Below are 19,011 nucleotides of genomic sequence, written 5' to 3'. Positions count from 1 at the left end.
GCAGATACTCAGCAAGGATGGGTCGGCTTTGCAAAGCGACAGCTGGTGGAGCCCACGCCGTGCCAAGCGCGGACAGCAGCCACGTCACGCTGACACACGATGTGCTGATCCCCACAACTGAGTCAGAGCGGAGCCACCTACCAGACCCACCTGCGAGGTATCAGTTCAACCCACGGAGCCCATCTGTTCTGTGTGAGCCTTATCTCAGGCTCTTTCCTTCATGCACAGGACCCGTTGTGTGGTGTTTGCTCTCCCAGGCATAGAGATGGGTGCCACAAGCTGCCTGCTGCTCTTGTTTTGGTCTTAGTAGGGTGCTTTTATTTTCATCTGTTCCTCTGAGATGATGATGAGGATGGTCTCAGGACCGAGGCAGGTTCTGCATGTGTCAAGGATCAAGCCTTGAGCCTTCATCTCTACCAGCAGGGCAGGTGACAGAAGAGGAACCAACTACTGTTCGCATAAAGCATCCCCAGTTTTCAGATGGAAGCAAGTCCCTAGCTCTGTAGCCTGTTTTAAAGGGAAATATTCCTGCTGTGTGGATTTTACAAATCGTTACAATTTTACAAAAAGCAATTAGATAACATCCCAGCCTCTGGCAGGACCAGCAGTCTGTCCATCACTGCTGTGTGGCACCAGGTGCACCGAGTGCTGTGTGCTCCCATCTGCAGAGTCAGTGTAGAGGCATCCTTATCACCCCATAAACAGCCCTATGGCATCGGTGGGACAAAGCAGCTCTTCCACACAAGGTTTTCCCTGTCTCCAAGGCAGTCCTTCCTGCTCAGCACTGAGTCAGTCACTCATTAACTTGCTTTACAGCTCAAACCAAACAGTAACAACACAAACCGGTGCTGCCCTGCACCTCTCCCAGGCACACCACACCTGTTCAGCTTTTGCTCCAGTGCACATAAGCCAAAGAACAGCCACCCCCTCCCCCCTGCATTACAGCAGAGACCCCAGACCCCTCACCTCTGCCTCTAAGATCAATCCTAATCAGAGGATGGTTTGAGGGACAGCCCAGATTGCATGTGTTGGATTGCAAGTTTGGTTTAGGCAAGGCAGTGATAGGGAGTGACAGAGCCAACACAGCGAGAGCAGCCCTGCCCCACGTGCTGGTGGGGAAACTGGCCCAGACAGCTGTGCTGCAAGGCAGAAGGGACAGCAGAAGGCTCTCAGGTCTGGGCTGGGGAAAGCCAAGTGAGAAGTGAGTGATCTCAGTCTGTGGAAGGCTTGGTCCCAGCAGACACTAAGCTGCTCTTGCTGAAGCTCTCCAAGCAAAATTCAACATGTGCCACGCACCTGCAATTTGGGGTGCCCTGGAGCTGGTGCAGAACTGGCTGTGCTGGTTGTGCTGTGTCTAAGCACGCAGAGCTGTCCTACCCCATATAGGATCTATTCCGCAGCTGGCAGCCCCCAGGTTCACAGTCCTGGTGAAGGAGACAAGCTGGAAAGAAAGCCAACGGTAGCCACTCCTAACCACATCAATCCTGGAGCTGCAAGCACGACACAGCGGGAATGGACTCGGTCCCTCTGCTGGGGAAACAGCAACCCTTCCCCAAATGAAGGACTTTCCTCTTCACACCAGCAGCCAGCTGGGAGAGCTGCTGCTGCACGTCCTTCTGCCGGTAGGAGTAGAGCAAGGGGTTCAGGAGGGAGTTGCACAGTCCCAACAGCCAGAGGTAGCTCTCAATGATTCTGTAATGGAAGCACTTGGTACACACAATTTGCACGATGCCAGCGATGAAAAATGGCAGCCAGGACAGCACAAAGCAGCCGACCAGCATGGCCACGGTGCGCATGGCCTTCATGTCACTGGTGCTGCCCCTGGCCAGCCCCGCACGTTCTGCTTCCCGGATTTGTTGCACATGCACAGAGGCAATTTTCAACATGTCACAGTAGAGGTAAACGAAGAGAAACAGGACTGGAAAGAAACCCATGCAGGAAATAATGAGAATGTAGCTGAGGTGGAAGACTCTGAAGAAGGAGCATTTTTCCTCGAGGGAGATCTTCCGAAAGCCTGGGATAAGGAGTGGGAGAAAGCCAACGATACCAGCAAGCAGCCAGAGCGCCACCAAGTGCAGCGCTACGCGCGTGCCCGTGACCAGCTGGTGATAGTGGAAAGGCTTTCTGATTGCCAGGTGCCTGTAACACGCGACCAGGGTCAGGGATAGGATAGAAGCAGCAGAAGAGGATGTCACACAAGCCATTCGCAGGACACAGAAGATCTGCGGGGGATGATCGTGCTCAAAGAACTCCCCTCTGACCAGACCTACAACCGACAAACCAACTGTGGCATCTGCAGCAGCAAGATTAAGGACAAAATAGTGTCCCTTGTAGCCGGTCTTCCAGATAAGGCGAAGGAGGGCGATGGCCACCAGCACGTTGGCGGCGATGATGAGCGGAGCCAGCACAGCAAGGATGATTCCCACAGCCAAGCTAGCCATGTCTGGCACTGCGGGGCACAACCCAAAGATGGTATGTCCACAGCACGACCCTAGAGCATTCCTCACCTGGGGCTTCTCAGTAGGCACAGCTCAGTAAGCAGGCAATGGGCGGCTGTGAGCGCAGCACCTCGCTCTCCAGGTGGTGCCTCAGGCTGCAGAGCAGAGTTCTGCTGTGCCAGAAGGGACCGATGCACTCACAGCACCCGCTGTGCCCACGGAGGTCCCTCCCCTCGTGCCACGTTTCCAGACAACCCGAGAGCAGGAGGGTGAGCTCAGAGCCCTGAACAGGAAGGCTGTGTGAGGCTGGGCTGACGCCACCCTCCTCCCTAACAGCCCACTCCTGCTCCCCTGGCTCCCTGCCCTACCAGCAGGGCAGCAGCCCCCTGCACAGGGTGTTTCAGCATCTTCCATTCCAGGGCAGCCCATGCTGCTGTCGGCCTCTCCATCATCTCCTAGTGCAACCACGAGACCTGCCTGGGGGCTGTGGTCCATTTCAGCAACAGGATCACACCCTGATCACTCCTCCTTGTCCAGTGGTACTGCTGTGGTGGCAGGCAGGGAGCTGAGCAGCCCAGCCAAGCACTAAGGACTTGAGCAGAGCCAGTGCCTGGCTTTGACACAGGTGCAAATAAAGGAGAAAAGCCCACCAAGATGTACAGGTGGTACAGCTCATGAGGCTTCTGCAGGGTCACTGCCAGAACTACAGCAGCCTCGTCCCATAGGGACCAAAGAAATAACACTGAGCCCTTTAAATAAAGCTGCCTCTCCTGGACCAAGAAGCAGAAAAACCAGAGCTGCCAGGAAACAGGGAAGGCTTCAGCCTTCCTCAGTCAAATAGCAACCAAGGCGAGAGGGCTGCTCAGGAGAGGCTGAGCACAACCAAGGTCAGGGTACAGCTGAGAAGGCAGCCAAAGGCAGAGCATGGCGCAGGGCAGGATGTAGGTGCCGAGGGTGGAAAGAAGAGCCTCCCTCCAGCACTTCACATCAGAAAAAAACAAAGCCAAAAACCCGTAAGAAGCCACAAATACACTTCATGCATTTCTGAGGAGCTGCTTGTAGAGCTTTGCTCCTGAAGAACAAAGATGGGACAGCAATGGCTGTCAGCAAGGAAATTACAACCACCAGCACAGCTGCACAGAAGGCTCTGCTCCAGAACTCAAGTTACAGAAACGTGAAGGAAGCCAAACGAATGTGTAGAATTGCTGTTAACATTCTTCTCTCCAATGGATTCATACTGACCCACCACATCACTACGTCTTTACTTTGAATATTCAGAATGCTTTTCAAGAGTAAGGCAAGCTGAAGCATGCAAACGTCGTTTGCTTTCAATCCTCTGCTCCCAGCCCCTGGTAGCTTGCAGTTTACCTCTGGAACTGACCCTCCAGCCTTGTAGGATCACCTCCATTCATGGCACCATTCAAGTCCACAGGCCTCATCTTCCTCATGCATTCAACCAGGTCCCTACAGAACCACCCAAATCAGCCTCTCTCCTTTGTTTGGCTGAACATCCCTTGTGCAATCTGCACAGAGGTCACTTTGCAGCAGTCTCAAGCAGGAAGCATTGCTGCACATCACACGGAACCTTCATCCAGACCAAAGCTCTCCCACAGAGGAGGAAGGAAGGAGGAAGGGATAAAAGCTGCTTTTATGGCACCATCATTTCCTGACCATCCAGCTGTCTTTTAGAAATGCATTCATGGCAATGAAGTTTGAAGACTATGAAGAAAAAATAATGTATTTAGGGGGGAAAAAAAGGATATATGGTGTGCTGGAAAAAAACCTTTTGTTTCCAAGGACAGACACAGCATCTGCTCTGAAAAAATATACCTATGCTAAGTCTGCACAAACACGAACTCATGCCATCCAGTCAATAAATAATTTAATGAGGTTACAGGTTGCAGGAAAACATGACAGCACCCCTGTCCAGCTTCCAGCCTCACCCCACAGGTATGGCAGAACAAAGTACGTGAGTCAAACAAACCACAGCTGCATCAAAAGGCCACTGGAATGCACAGATCTTCACAGAAGATATTGCTTCAGGCCCAGACACTCGTGCACAGTGAACACTCGCCTCTGTGTGGAACAAAGCATGCAGTACCTGCCATCAGCCTCCCAGTTACACTTCAGCCAGAACCAACCTTCAGGGACCATGAATGTGGGGGAGGAGGAGAATCCAGACCCACACGTAACAAAACATCAAAACGTGGGGATGGTGAAATGAAGGCTGCAGCAAAACACTGCTGTGAGCCTTGAAGATGACACTCGTGGAATGAAGCTAGCTCTCAGAATGGAAGTCGCTTCAGTTGCTCATATGTGATAAAAAACTGAAGGGAAAGTCAAGGAATTAGGCCAAATACATCCAGCAGCTGCGCTGCACCTCCCTCATAACCAGGCCAAACCCCACAAGGCAAGGCAGGCAGATCAGCATAGTATAGCTGAAAACCAACAGGGGAATCCCCTCTTCCAGGCAGCATAAAGTGATTTGTTTGTACAGATGGAAGAGAGCTGTGGAAGGAGGCTACCAGGAGAGGGAAGAAACTGATTCAAAAATCAAGGTGGCCAAGGCTTGCCTGGACCACTAGGAAAGGGAAATCACTGCAACGGGGTTTTTCTAAGCAGGAACTTCTTTAAAACAAATTCTATACACCACGTCAGAGGGAATGAAGAAACCAGTACAGCAACACAGCTGTGACTGATCTGCAGAGCAGGTCAGCACCTGTCTCAGGAGAAGAATATTCCCCAGGCTTCCCTCCTAAAGCAGGAGCCAATCTTGAAACTGCTGTGACTGCAGCAGCTCAGGCTCAATGGAAAGCTTAAAGCCATGCACTCGAAAGCACTTTACAGGAAAATGCCTGTGCTGCTGCACTGCAAGTCCCTGCATAAACCACCACAGAGCTGTCAGAAGGAGCAGCCACAGCCAGTGGTGCTTTTTGGCACTCGAAACACCTGCAGTCAATGTCTGTCCAAGCCTAACAGGGGATCTGCTCTGAACTTCCATTTACAGCTCAGTCTTCCCCTGCTTGCCCACACTCATCACCTCCCAGCAGCATACTGAAGGATACAATGATGTTCCAGGGACCAAGCCGAAGCCAGTTGGGCCAGAAACCTTTATAGAGTGCAAAGAACCCTTCACTCTTCCATGTCTGGGGGGAAAGAAGAGACAGATCAGTTATCAGACTCAACTTAGGATCAGTCACAGACCCTGTAGAGCCAAAGAGGAGCTCTGCTGTGAGAACACCACCACGCTCTGGGCTCGGCCATTCAGCCAGTTTTCAACACACCTCACTGTCTGCTCACCCAGCCCATGCTTCAACAGCAGCCAGCCTCCTAAAAACAGCGTTTTGCCCACCTGTGTCACCTCCTTACCTTCACAAGACCATCCAGAGTGCCCTTGTAGAGCTCCACACTGCCCACTATCGCTCGCTGGTTCATCATCCGTGTCCGCACCACATCCACAGGGTTGGAGGCAATTGCTCCTGCCAGCCCACATGTAAAACTGGACCTAGATGTACCAGAACATTAGAGAGAAATAGCTCTGAGCTCAGACAGGCCTGGACACAAGCACAAGAGTACTTTTCAATTCCACGAAAGGCATTTAGCAATAAACATTAGCTGTCCTGTCTATTCCCACCCAGAACCAACAGCACACACTGAGACTCAGAGAGCTAAAATGCTCAGCTCCATCTGATGAAGATCCTGCCAGAGCCCACTGCCAGGTCTCCACAGGGCTGTCTGCAGTCCAGCAAGTGCTGACAGAGTGACACAGACCTGAAGGCAGGCTCTTGGAAATGTACATCCTTCTCCCCAGAGCAAACATTTCTTCGTGGCAGGGAAGGAGGAAGACCAAAGGCAGCCATAGGGAGCATGCAGCTGCAGGTCTCCTCCCTGCACACATGGTCTAGTGCTTGTCACCTTCAGCCCACAGCAGGCAAACCCAACAGAAGCACTGAACACCTCCAGCTAAAGTGTCTGCTAAAAGAATAATAGGAAAATGTAGGTGAAGAAAGACTTTGGGAAGTTTCTAATCCACCCCCTGTTCAGAGCAGGGCTGACTTCAAAACTAGGTCAGATTGCTCAGTGTATTCTTCCAGTCAGTTTTGCAACTGTTTGTTTCACAAAACTCTGATAGTGGCTGCAACCTGACATCTTCTGTAGAGGAGAACCTGGGACTGGAGCAGCTCTTTCAACCTACTGCTACCATTCATCACACCTAGAATCCTGCCAGGTTCACACCGTGGCAGCAAAACAGAGCAATGGCATTTCTGGTAACCAGGGAACTGAATTCAAGCTTTTATTTCACTTCACCAGAAGGATTTCTGCCATGTTCCTTCTCCAGGGAGGTCTCTCTAGGGATACCTTCTGGGCACCCATAGCTGCTCCAGTCAACACAGCAGATCCCTCAGAGGCACTGAGGTTGTTCTTGGCAGCTCCAGAGCTCTTGCTCTATAAACAGATCTCCAAATCCCACCTTGCTTCTCTGCCTCACACACTGCCAAGCTTGGAGAGTGCAGCAACCGCAGCAAATACTCACACAAAGTGGGTAAAGATTGTATCACCCATCAGGCCTGACAGAATCAAGTGCTTCTTGGTGATGTCGTAGACTGGCAGTTCCACCCCAACCACAATGGCAGCTCTCTGGGCTGTTGGAACAACACCCTGCAGAACACAAACGTCAGTCACAAGCACGAACTGCTGCCTTGAGACCCACAGCTGGCATAACACCTCTTCCCAGCCTCCTCTCATCTTTCCCTTGACAGGACACCTGGTACCCTCATCATCCCACCCTGCAGCTGAAGCTTGAGGTAGAGCTTGCTCCCTGTCTCCCATTGTGCCTCCAAAGCCAAGGAGGACTCCCCCATCCTCCTCCCTAACAGTTTTACTACAGCCAGATTAACCAGATGCTGCTTCTCTCTAGCCCACAAAGGAATAAGGCTATAATTCACTTTTCTTCCTCACCAGCATACTGAAATTTCAACACCAGAAAAGATCCCATATCACAAAAGTCCCAATCTACCTGCCCAGACCTACATACTGCTCTGCCCAGGAACAGCTTCAGCCCTGGAACCAGGTCTGACTGGCCCAGTGCTGACACTGCCACAGCACAGACCCAATCTCCACACAGACATGCTTCTGTTTGCCTGCTAATGAGGAGAAGGACTTCACTGCCTCCCCTGGCTCACAGTTCTCCTCAAGAGCTGCACTTGGCCTCAGAGAAGGAGCAGCAAACAAGTTGAGGAAGCTTTTAATTCTCATGCTAGTGGAGGTGAGGGGTTTCCAGCAGTGGTGCTCACCCTCCAGAGGCCTCGGGTGCCCTCTTGCTGGTAGATGTCGATGAAGCTGCCTATCATGCCACCCTGGAACAAACTGCCTTGAGCTTGCATTCGAATCTGAAAGAAATGTGCAAGTGAGGGGCACAGCATCAGCAGGCGATGAGCTCAATGGATTTCCTGGCACAAAGGAACAAGAGAGCAACTCCCATTCATAACAAGCCCAAATGAGCAGAACTAATGTCAGCAGTGGCTTAGAGAGCACCTCACTGCAGCTGGGAGAGATGCAGCTTTGTTAGAAAGCAGGAGCATGTGGCAAACTGCACTGGGCTCATGGGACACACACTTCTTACCTTCAGCACATCTGTCGGATTGGCAAGGGCAGAGGAGATCACCCCTGAAACCACTCCACAGATTACATTGATTAGCAACGTTTCATCTGCAATCGAGAAAAGAAAGTCAGGTCCTAAAGGTCTGAAGAGAAGGCGCTGCACTGAGCAAGCAGCTCTGGAAAGAACACAAAAGCTAAATTCACAAATCACATGGTGAAGCTGCACAAGCAGAAACTGGCCATTCACCACCAGCTGACAGCAGACCTATCTGCAGCTGCCAGAGACAAAAAGCAGAGGCTGAAACAGCAACACGCTGTCAGAGAGAAGCAGGTCTGACTGCCAATTGTAGCTGATCAGACAAATAAAGGGCTGCTACACAGGAAAGTGCTAAACAATCATCTGAGATCTCAGCGCCCAGGGATGCGTTTCTCATAATGGATAATGGCAAGACGGAGGGGCAACTGAACACTTCTCAAGGCAATCTGACATCAATTAGTTTTAATTTGGAGCCCCAGCTGGCCACACTCAGAATATGCAGCCTCCCTGAAAAATAGAGAGTAGATGATCCAGGCAGAGAAAGTTAGAGGCGATTAGTTCCAGAGAAGGAAAAAAATCCAAGATTTCCAGGTCCAGTATTAGATTGATGGTTATAGTGGAAAAAGGCCCTTTGCTGGTACTGACCACACAGCACTTCCCAGAGGAGACCAGGCCACGTGCTGCCCCAGGCCTGTAGGGAGACAAACATTCAAACAACAGTACTCACAACTGGAAATGCTGCAACAAGTGAGGCGGGCAGCCCAGAGCACACGCACAGAACCATCCGCAGGGAGAGGCGTCACTCAAGAAGAGAGCAGCCCCTGGAAAACAGGCCTAGTGCATTGCACACCTGGTCCTCTCGCTGGTGTGAATCTCACACCTCACTTTCCCAGGCTGAACATCATAAAGTATTCACTCATGATGGGACAGGATATAGAACTGCACGTGCAGCTCCTCCGGTAAAGAAATCTTCAACTTCGGCTGCTCTGCTATCGTACAAGTAAGAGCAACAGAGGTTCCTGTCACCAGAGTCAAGAGCACACACTGTTTCTTCTCTCTTTAATCAATGCAGAAGCTCATTAATTGGACAACTTCCTAACCAGAGCAGCTGTGTTCCAGCAGGACTTCAAGAGGACAACAGGAAAGGCTTTCTAGTGAAGGTTACAACCCAAGGAACACAGAGCAGTGCAGGGAGCACAGCTGGGATATCACAAAATCACAGAATGGCCTGGGTTGCAAAGGAGCACAAAGCTCATCCAGTTCCAACCCCCTGCTGTGTGCAGGTCACCAACCAGCAGCCCAGGCTGCATCCAGCCTGGCCTTGAATGCCTGCAGGGCTGGGGCATCCACAGCCTCCTTGGGCAACCTGTGCCAGTGCCTCACCACCCTCTGGGGGAAAAACTCTCACCTAATACCCAACCTAAACCTCCCCAGTCTCAGTTTCAAACCATTCTCCCCTGTCCTATCACTATCCACCCTCATAAAAAGCTGTTTCCACTCCTGTTTATACACTCCCTTCAAGTAACAAAGACACATATGACATCTCTCCTGAAGCTAATGAGAAGAGATGGGCCTCTGTCAGTACACTGGAGGTTTCTTGGGATCTGATGTTGCAAAACAAAGATGAAAGCTGGGGAAAGCATGTTCAGCTTAGGGACCATTTCTGTAACTGTGGGCGGCGTCAAGTGCAGTGAGATTCCAACCGGTGCTGCAGCCTATCCCTGCATGTAACACAGCCACACGGCACAAAGCGAGAACTCCATCTCTTGAAGAACCAGAGCCGGGAAGGGCAGGAAAAGGAACGAGCAAACCCACACAGAACAGAACATGCAGCACCGCGCCGCGGATGTCTGGCAGAGGAGCTGCACCACGTTCCTACCACAGACCTTCCAGGCGCTCCACGAACAGCCGCTTCAGGCTCTGGTAGATGCCGATCTTGATGGTGCCGTAGGACGCCTGTCTCAGCAGGGCAGGGGCGATCCTGAGCGAGGGAGCAAACGGCGGCAGCTGAAGCTCCCAGCAGGGCGGCACCACGGGGCGCAGCGCCGACCGCCGAGAGGCGCCTCGTGCCGCGACCATCCCGCAGCGACGCCGACACACCGCCCTCACACCGCCCTCACACCGCCCTCACACCGCCCTCACACCGCCCTCACACCGCCCTCACACCGCCCTCACACCGCCCTCACACCGCCGCCGGCTCCGCGCAGCCCCTCAGCCCCCCCGGCTCCGTGCTTACCCCGAATAGAGGGCGCGGCCGCCCTCCTCGCGGCAGATGCGGAACAGGGCGTGGAACATGCCGCGGTAACGCACCTCGCGGAACCGCGCATCGGCGCTCTGGCCCTGCACCTGCAGGCGCGTCTTGGTCAGGTCCACGGGGAACGTGCCTGCGGGGAGAGCGGCCGTCAGCGCCCCGCCGGCCCCGCGCCGATGCCCGCCGCCCGCCCGCCACACCTCACCGAACTCGGCCACGATGGAGGCGAGCCCGCCGTACACGAAGGGTTTCCAGTTCAGCGCGGACATGGCATGGCGGAGCGCGCCGCCGCGCCGGGCCGGACACTGCCTCGCCTCGCCTCGCCCCGGAATCAGAAGCGCCCGGAACCGGAAGCGCACCGCGAAGCACGGCATGCAGATGGCGCCCCCTGGCGGCGAGGAGCCAGCAGCTCGCTCTCGGAGTTCCGGTTCCATCAGCGCCGCCCGCCGAGAACGAAGGGCGAGGAGACCGGCGAGGGCTGCAGCTACGAGACCGACTGAAATCACCCCGAAACCCACTGGGTAGACGGCGGAGAAAGCTACTCAGCGAAGCAAAGGCTCCGGTAGCAACCAGATGCGGCTCAAAGTCATCGCTGCGTTCTCTCCATTGCCGTCGACGTTCAGTCCAAACAGCACAACGAAAAAGTTCACCTTTCCCTGCTACCCCGACACAGAAACGGTGCTCCCAGCGTTGTCTCTTCTGGTTAGTGGATCAATTTTATTAAAAGGAGTTTATAACAAAAAACATGAACAGCGATGGCTCAGCAGCACAGCCTTGGAGATCTCATAAACAAGGTCAGTGGGACAGGCTGGGGGCACAAAGCACTTATGCCCGCCTGCAGGCTCCCACCGGCCCCGCTGCAGACAGGGGTGCTCCCACTGAACGTGGGCAGTTTGGGGTCCATAGCATCCTGCTGCTCAGCACCCCTACTGCCCGTGCTGCGCCGTGAGCCCCTCCACAACTGTCTGTGAGATGCCACTGCACAGAAGGGCTGAGCGAGGCAGCGACAGAGCTCACATCCCAGTCCACAGCACAAAGAAAGCCCTGTCTGAGGAGTGAATGAGTCAAAGCTGTGTGTGAGATGACGCACCACCAGCTGTGGTACCCTCAAGGACACACCAGGAAGCTGCAGACAGCTCCTGGTGCAGCTCACAGAGCACAGCTGTCTCTTGGTGGGCACAGCTGTGGCCCAGAGGGTGCTCGCACCAGGGCTCAGCGATGGCTGGAATCTCTGGTGGAACCACGCTCCCTGTGCTTGGAATGGGGCTCTCTGGTGCTGCTCTCCCACCGGTGCCTGGATCTGCTTCCTTCAGGACACTCTTCTCGCCGGCTGCCATGCCCCTCACCCTTCCTGCTAACCTCTCCTCTCTCCTCCCGTGAACCGTTCTGCCCTCTGTGATCCTGAGAGCTCTTTTCCCCTCTCCTCCCCAGAGACCTCTGGTGCCTCTGCTCCTCCTCATCTCGCTGTGTCCTGCTCACATGTTTCCTCTCAGACTCACTGCAGGACTGCTGACTCCCACCAGCATATCGGTCATAGCCAGGATCTTCCTTCTCCTTTTTAATCTTGATTCTCGGATGTGCCTCTTCAGCAGACGCTGCTCTCTTTGCAGCCTGAGAGCTCTGCTTTTGCCGATCATGTTTACTCTTCTCTTTATCTGAAACAAAAGGTTCGTCTTTAGAGATGGACAGTCCTGCAAGCATCATCTCCACAAGCTCTGTTACAGAGCACCAGTTTTGTTTTTTTGGGGGGATTTATTTTGAACCTTTCTTCTCCCTGTCCTCCACTGTCCATCCACCTCTCCCCCCTTGCAACATCCCTTCATACTAGGATCTTCAGAGGGTGGGGGTCAATGATCACAGATAAGGGTAAATACTGGCAGTGTGACACAGACCACAGAGTATAGCCAAGACATTAGGGTTGCATCTCTTTTCAAGAGGATACCTATCCCTGCTGTATGCTGAGCTAAAAGTCCCTGAGACCCACACAGATCCTCCCACCCAGGGTAAAGACTGGCAGAAATGCATTTCACCTTTTTGCTTTTGGACTGCCTTGTCCTCATCCTCCAACGAGGAATCTGACGACGTATGAGGTGGCGTTTTCACCCCGCAGCCCTTTGCATGGAGGGCTTTTGTGACATCATCCAAATCATCCGAATCCTTGGGAGGCCGATAGTTGGCTACGTGGTCCACACGGATCGTCCTTCCTTTGATCTAGGACAGGAGGCAGCAAAGCATGTGCTGTGGGCCAGTGGCTGATGGAGCTCCTCCCTGACGTGATGCAGTGCTCCAGAAGCTGCTGCAGCCCCAGCACTCACCTTGATCCCATTGAAGTTATCAACAGCAAGAACGGTGCTCCTCTGGTCCTCATAGCACAAAAAGCAAAACCCTTTAGACTTCCCGGTCTTCTTATCCCGCACCAGATTAATGTTCACCACCTCCCCGTACCTGAAACACACCATCAGCAGCCACAGAGCAGGGCTATAGGGGCACAGCAAGAGGAGGGGGTGGGCACTTACTGCGAGAACACACAGATGACGTCCCCCTCTGTTAGTTGGTAGGGCAGCCCGCCTGCAGGGAGGGGAGAGGGCAGCCATGTGAGGCGGCCGGGCTCAGCACGGAGCCCCAGAACAGGGCTCATCACGGAGCCCAGCACAGGGCTCAGCACAGCCTCCCGCCGCTCTCCTCACGCCCTCCACACCGCCCCCCCCACGCGGCCTACACGTACCGATGAAGACCCAGGCGCTGTCCTTGTACTCGGCGTGCCACGACACCGCTTCACTCACGCCCAGCTCCGCCTCCCGCGCGTTCAGCTCGTTGATCAGCTTCACTTTGGTCAGCGGGCTGAGGGCGATGGGCACCGTTAGCACCGGCCGGGCGCGAACCCCCCGCCCGCCCCCCACCGAACCTACTTCATGATGGCGGCGGCGGCGCGCACTGCGCATGCGCCCCGCTCCGGCCGCGCATGCGCGCCGAGCAAAGCAACGAGTCCGAGCGCAGGGCTCCGCACAGACTTTATTGAAGGCGCTCAGCACGGACACGCGCTTTTACCGTGGGCGTCGCGCGACTGCTCCAGCTTCTGCGCCCGGCCCGGCCGCTTCTCCACATCGCGATAGAGCAGCGATTTCTGCGCTTTTAGCCGACAGGCCAGGCACATGAAGATGGACTCCACGTTCTGGCTCTCCTTAGGGTCCTTGGCTGAGGTTTCGAACAACAGCATGTTGTGAGCGTCGGCGAATTTGAGGGCCATGCTGGACGGCACTTGGATCAGGTCCTTCAAGTCACACTTGTTCCCTACCAGCACTTTGGGGACGAGCGGGGACACAGCATGCCCGTTGCACTCCTCGATCCACATCTTGAGGTTGGTGAATGATGTCATCTTGGTGACGTCATACACGAAGACCACGGCGTGCACGTTGCGGTAGTAATGCTCCACCATGCTCTTCCGGAACCGCTCCTGCCCGGCCGTGTCCCACACCTGCACCTAGAAGCACAACACGGGGCTCTTGAGGCTGCCGGAGCGCTGGGTGCCCAGCGAGCAGACATTGCTGCAGCAGGAAGGTGTGCTGCAGCTGCTCCGACTACCGATGGGCAGCACGCTTTCATCCCTGTGCTCTGAGGGAGAAAAGTCCCAGCCCGATGACTTACCTTCCCCAGGAACGCGTTGCTGGGCTGGTGCACTCAGCCAGCATCCCCACCACCATGTGCACAAAGCACTGCTCCTTTCAGAAATGTCACAATAGATCAACACGTCGGCCCACCTGATGCTGTGCTGTATAAGAGAACCCTGAAAATGGTGTACGCATGAAGGAGGCAGGGCAAAGAGCAGCATTCCTGCATGGAGCTCTGCCTGGGGGAGGAAGCAGCTGAGAAATAAGGGTTGGGATTAAAGAGCAGAGAGCCCTGGAGACAGGGCAGTGGGCAGTTCCAGCCTGACCAGGAACAAGAACTGGATGAGGCCTTCTGCAGACGGGCAGTGTCTCACGTTCACAGGTCCTTCTGAAGGCCTCCAACCATTCCTGTGTATGCTGGAGGGGCAACACAGCAGAGCACAAAGTGTGAGATTCCTGGAGAGCATTGGTGGCAATGACCCAAGTGATAAAAGAGGGGAAGGTGCTCTGCTGAGCCAGCTTCAGCAGGGCAGCTGTCAAGCTCAAAGGCATCTCATCAATTATTTTGATTGCCCAGGGAGGTTGTGGAGTCTCCTTCTCTGGAGATATTCAAGACCCACCTGGACATCTATTTGGGAACCTGCTTTGGAGGGGGGTTGGACACAACGATCTCTGGAGGTTCCTTCCAACCCCTATGATTCCATGATTCTGCAATCATTGTGATTCTGTGATTAACCATGAGGTGGTGGAGTTCAGGATCCTGAGCAGAAGGAGCAGAGCAAAATGCAAGACCACAACAGTGAGAGCAGATTTTGGCCTTTTTAAAGATCTGCTTGAAAGAGTCCTGTGAATTAAGGCCCTACAGGAAAAAGGGAACAAAGAAAGCTAATAGTGATGTACGTCCACCTCTGAGCTCAAGAGCTGTCCATCTGAACGAATAGGAGGTCAGGCAAAAATGCCAGGAGGTACAAGGAGAAGTAGAGGGAAGGTGGGAAGTGAGACAAGTGACCAGAGAGGAATACAGACACCATGTGAACCCACAGAGAGGTGGTTTAGAAAGCAAAAACACAACTGGCACTGAATGTGGCAAGAGATGTTAAAGGCACCAGGAATGGCTTTTCCAGGTATTTAGGTGACAAAAAGAAGGCTAGGGACACTTGAATGTTACTTTTGATACCTGTCTGCCTTGAGATCCTCATAGAAAAACTGATGAAGCTGGATGAGCAATAAATTGCATTAGAAACTGGCTGGATGGTCAAAACCAGAGGGTGGTGATCGGTGGTGCAAAGTCCGTTTAGGGGTCGGTTACAGGGGTCATTACTGTGCCCGCTCCTGTTCAGCATCTTCACTGCCAATCTGGACGATGGAGCAGTGCATCCTCAGCCAGCCTGGAGGTGGCGAGGTGGGAGGAGTGGCAGATACACCAGGGGGCTGTGCTGCCGTCCAGAGGGACCTGGACAGGCTGGAGAAATGGGCTGACAGAAGCCTGCTGAAGTTGGACAACCCCAGGACACTGAGCAGACACACAGCTGGGAACAAGAGGAGCTCGGGGTCTTGGTGGGCACTGAGCTGAACATGAGCCAGCATCGTGTCCATACGACAAAGCTGGCTAATGATATCCTGGGCTGCATTAAGCAAAGTATTGCCAGTAGGTCAAGGGAGGAGATCCTTCCCCTCTCGTGGGCATTGGTGAGATTACGCCTGGACCCAGCACTCCAGGTCTAGGCTGCCCAGTACAAGAGAGAAATGGAGATTAAAACGGCCTTGAAATGATGAAGGGACTGGAGCAGCCCTCGCATGACAGGCTGAGAGCCAGGACTCTTCAGCATGGAGAAGAGAGCTTATCTCATAAATGGTATAAATACCTGCACAGTGGGTGCAAAGAAGCCAGGCTCCTTTCAGTGGTCCCCAGTGATGACAGAAGAGACGTGGACACAAACCAAAACAGCTGGAGTTCTTTCTGAACATCAGGAAGCACTTATTTGCTGTGTGGGTGACAGAGCAGTGGCACAGGCTGCCCACAGGAGCTGCAGAATCCTCCTCCTTGGAGATGTTCAACAGCTGCCTGGATGCGGTCCTGGGCAACCTGCTGTGCGTGGCCTTGCTTAAGCAGGGGGGTCAGACCAGATAGCCTACAAAGGCTCCTTCCAGCTCACATCTGGCTGTGAGCCTGATTCTATAAGTCCTGCTTGCTCCTGTAAGTAATGCCTTGAAGCATGGAACTGCCAATTTCTAAGTCAATGCTTTCTATATGAACTACTCTGGGCTGTGACAGCGCCTGGCCCAGAATCATTCAGCATGGAAAAGTGCTGGAACAAAGAGGTACTGCTCCTTCATTTCCATGCCTGTTTATCCCACACTGCTTGACTCTGGGCACAGCAGGAGCAGGAGGGTGCATCTCCCCTTCTCACCTCCCCACTGCGATGGTCCCAGAAGGTGCAATTTGCTGCACTGCCTCCCAGTCCTGCCTGCTGCAGCACAAATCGCATCCAAGAAGTAGAAAGCCTGACAACCATTACAAGCTGGTGGCAGCGAGGCAGGCTTTGTGCCAGCCTGCAGTAGGCTCACCACAACACAGATACATGGTGTTGAGTGGAACCGGGGAAGGCAGGGGGGGAAATGAACAACTCTCCTCCTAGAGAGGGGGAGAGAAAGAGATTCACTGACAGTTTAACAGCATAACTGAAGTTCTTATCAACAGACATTAGCTCTGCATTCATGTGATCGGTCCTTCAACTTCCGATCCCCCATTTGTCAGTATTTGCCCCCTCCCTGTCAGCTGCACAGACTGCTGTTTGTTCTGATCCGTGTCACTGGGGAGGCCAAGACCTGCTGCAAACTCTGCTTCCCAGGCAGTTTTGTACCAACTGCAGCCCATCTGTGGATCTGCTCTGATCCATCAGTCAAAGCTCTCTGGTCTGAGCTAATACACTTCTTACAGTTGTGACGCTGGTCTGCATACAGCAAATCAGTCCTGGTCTAGTTCTGTTGGAATTGCATCCTCCTATCGCTTGCTAACACCAGTTCTGAGTGTTAAATCACAGCTGTCAAGCCCCCCACAACCAGGCAGTGTGAGCCCCGACCTTCCAGCGAGCCCCTGCAGCCCCCTGCTCCATGACACACGGCCGTCTGAGCACAGCTCCAGCAGCTCCGGCCCAGCCGGCGGCTCAGCACCCAGCCGTACCGGATGCCGGCGGCGTTCCGCTCCACGCCATCGCTTCAAACCCCCCGCAGACTCGAGCCAGCATCAAAAAGCAGCAGTGACACGGTCGGCAGACGTCTCCGCAATGAGAAACCTTCCCCGGTTCCCCTCCCTCGGGCTCGAATCCGAACGGCCCCCGGGAGGCAGCCGGCGTTCGGGCAGCCCGCGGGCGGTGCGGGGCCGGCCGCCTCCGGAGCCCGATGCGATCCGCCCGCCGGGGCCGCCGCGGCCCACCTTGATGCGCTCCCCCTCGATCTCCACCGTCTTCTCCCTGAAGTCCACGCCGATGGTGGCCTCGGTCTTATCGGGGAAGGTACCCCCGCAGAAGCGGAAGGTCAGACACGTCTTGCCCACGTTGGAATCTCCGATGACGATGATTTTGAAGATGCGGGTCTGCACGTAGGGCTCCAGCGAGGAATCCGGGCCCGGCGGCCGCCCTCCTCCCGCCGCCATCCCGCACCGCCGCACCGCACACACAAAGGCTGCGGCTGCGGCGGGCGGAGCGGATCAGGTGGTCGGGCGCAGGAAGGCTGCGGGACCGCCCCGCGCAGCGGCACCGCCGGCGCCCCGCCCCGCACAGCCCCGCACAGCTCCGTGCGGTGCAGGTCGCAGCCCCCCGGGTCGGCCCCGCTGCTGGCAGCGCCAGAGAGGGCGAAGACTGGGGCTCCTCTTCCCCATCCTTCACAGAAACACAGAACGGCCCGGGTTGGAAGGGACCTCAAAGATCACGAAACCCCAACCCCCTGCCGCATGCAGGGCCACCAACCTCCACATTTCACAGCAGCCCAGGCTGCCCAGGGCCCCATCCAACCTGGCCTTGAACACCTCCAGGGATGGACGGGGCATCACAGCCTCTCTGGGCAGCTGTTCCAGCACCTCACCTCTCTCACAGCACAGAACTTCCCCCTGACATCCAACCTCCATCTGCCCTCCCTCAACTTCCAACCATTTTCCCTTGTCCTGCTGTTATCTCCCCTTTCCAAGAGTTGATTCCCCTCCTTTGTAGGCTCCCTTTAGGTACTGAAGGCTGCAGTGAGGTCACCCCACACTGTGCAGGGATACAGGAGCAGCCTGAGGCACGCACAGCGGGGAGGGAGAGGTAGAGATGGGAGCAAGGGGCATCGGGTCAAGTGCACATCACCCAGGGAGAATACTGCTGCAAAGAGGTCTGGGAGAGCACCTGGCTTTCATGGGTAACACGAGACAGATGGGCAGTGCACTACAGCGTGGGGAGAAGGGTGTAACAGAACCCCAAGGGAGAAGCAACCTCCTTGGCCCTTCCCTCTACAGACCCCCAGTGCCCCTGCTGCCCCTGATAACGTAGCCCAGACAGCTCCAGAAGAGATCACAGCCCCCTAAAACTGCACGCAGCAGGGCTTGGTAAGAAGTGAAGGAGCCAAAGGCTGGGAAGAATTTCCCAGGGGTCCCCCAGGAGGTCACAGCTGTCCCAGGGCAACAGCACGTAGCTGCCTGCTCCTGCCAATACTGAAAAGACAAGAAGAGGTGCAATAAATCACACAGTGGGCAGAAAAGGTTCACAAACACTGGTCCTGAAACACATGGATTCCCCCCCTTCTGATTTTGTTTATGTCTGCAAGTGTCAGCTGAGCGAGGCCACCCACCTGACCAGCACACCACCCTGTCTCATCGCACTGCTCCACTCTAAACAACTCTAATGCAGAAGAGATCCTCCCCATCAAGGCTACATCAGCTGATCTGAGGGTTTGGCTCATCAAGGAAGCTCAGCTAATGGACTCAGTGCATCCAATTGGGCTAAACCCCAGAGGTGTTACCAGGACACAGTTTCCAACCACCCCCAGTTGCTTCTGTCTCAACATAGCTAAAAAACCTCCAGAGCAAAGTCAAAGGGACAC

General features: G+C 54.5%; 4 protein-coding genes across 4 annotated transcripts; all 4 read right to left on the bottom strand.

Moving 5' to 3' along the window:
• Window positions 1–1,478: 1,478 nt before the first annotated feature.
• GPR119 (G protein-coupled receptor 119) lies at window positions 1,479–2,441 on the bottom strand (the record flags this gene model as incomplete). Its single annotated transcript, XM_079541703.1, has 1 exon — window positions 1,479–2,441. One exon carries the CDS (start codon window positions 2,439–2,441, stop codon window positions 1,479–1,481), a length of 963 nt encoding a protein of 320 aa, XP_079397829.1.
• A 2,282-nt stretch (window positions 2,442–4,723) lies between these two features.
• On the bottom strand, window positions 4,724–10,596 carry SLC25A14 (solute carrier family 25 member 14; the record flags this gene model as incomplete). Its single annotated transcript, XM_079541891.1, has 8 exons — window positions 4,724–4,765; window positions 5,504–5,584; window positions 5,808–5,943; window positions 6,973–7,097; window positions 7,733–7,828; window positions 8,062–8,147; window positions 9,963–10,057; window positions 10,313–10,596. The coding sequence occupies 8 exons, from the start codon at window positions 10,594–10,596 to the stop codon at window positions 4,724–4,726; spliced, it is 945 nt and encodes a 314-aa protein (XP_079398017.1).
• Window positions 10,597–11,383: 787 nt separating this feature from the next.
• On the bottom strand, window positions 11,384–13,269 carry RBMX2 (RNA binding motif protein X-linked 2; the record flags this gene model as incomplete). Its single annotated transcript, XM_079541855.1, has 5 exons — window positions 11,384–11,982; window positions 12,358–12,538; window positions 12,643–12,772; window positions 12,844–12,895; window positions 13,053–13,269. 5 exons carry the CDS (start codon window positions 13,267–13,269, stop codon window positions 11,540–11,542), a joined length of 1,023 nt encoding a protein of 340 aa, XP_079397981.1. The 3' UTR covers window positions 11,384–11,539.
• An 83-nt stretch (window positions 13,270–13,352) lies between these two features.
• On the bottom strand, window positions 13,353–17,590 carry RAB33A (RAB33A, member RAS oncogene family; the record flags this gene model as incomplete). The annotated part of the gene is made up of 2 exons (XM_079542125.1): window positions 13,353–13,808; window positions 17,372–17,590. 2 exons carry the CDS (start codon window positions 17,588–17,590, stop codon window positions 13,353–13,355), a joined length of 675 nt encoding a protein of 224 aa, XP_079398251.1.
• Between the last annotated feature and the right edge of the window lie 1,421 nt (window positions 17,591–19,011).

This window comes from Tetrao urogallus, assembly GCF_951394365.1.
Source record: "Tetrao urogallus genome assembly, chromosome: 13".
NCBI classification, from domain to species: Eukaryota; Metazoa; Chordata; class Aves; order Galliformes; family Phasianidae; genus Tetrao; species Tetrao urogallus.
This window is presented reverse-complemented; position numbering and strand designations above follow the sequence as displayed.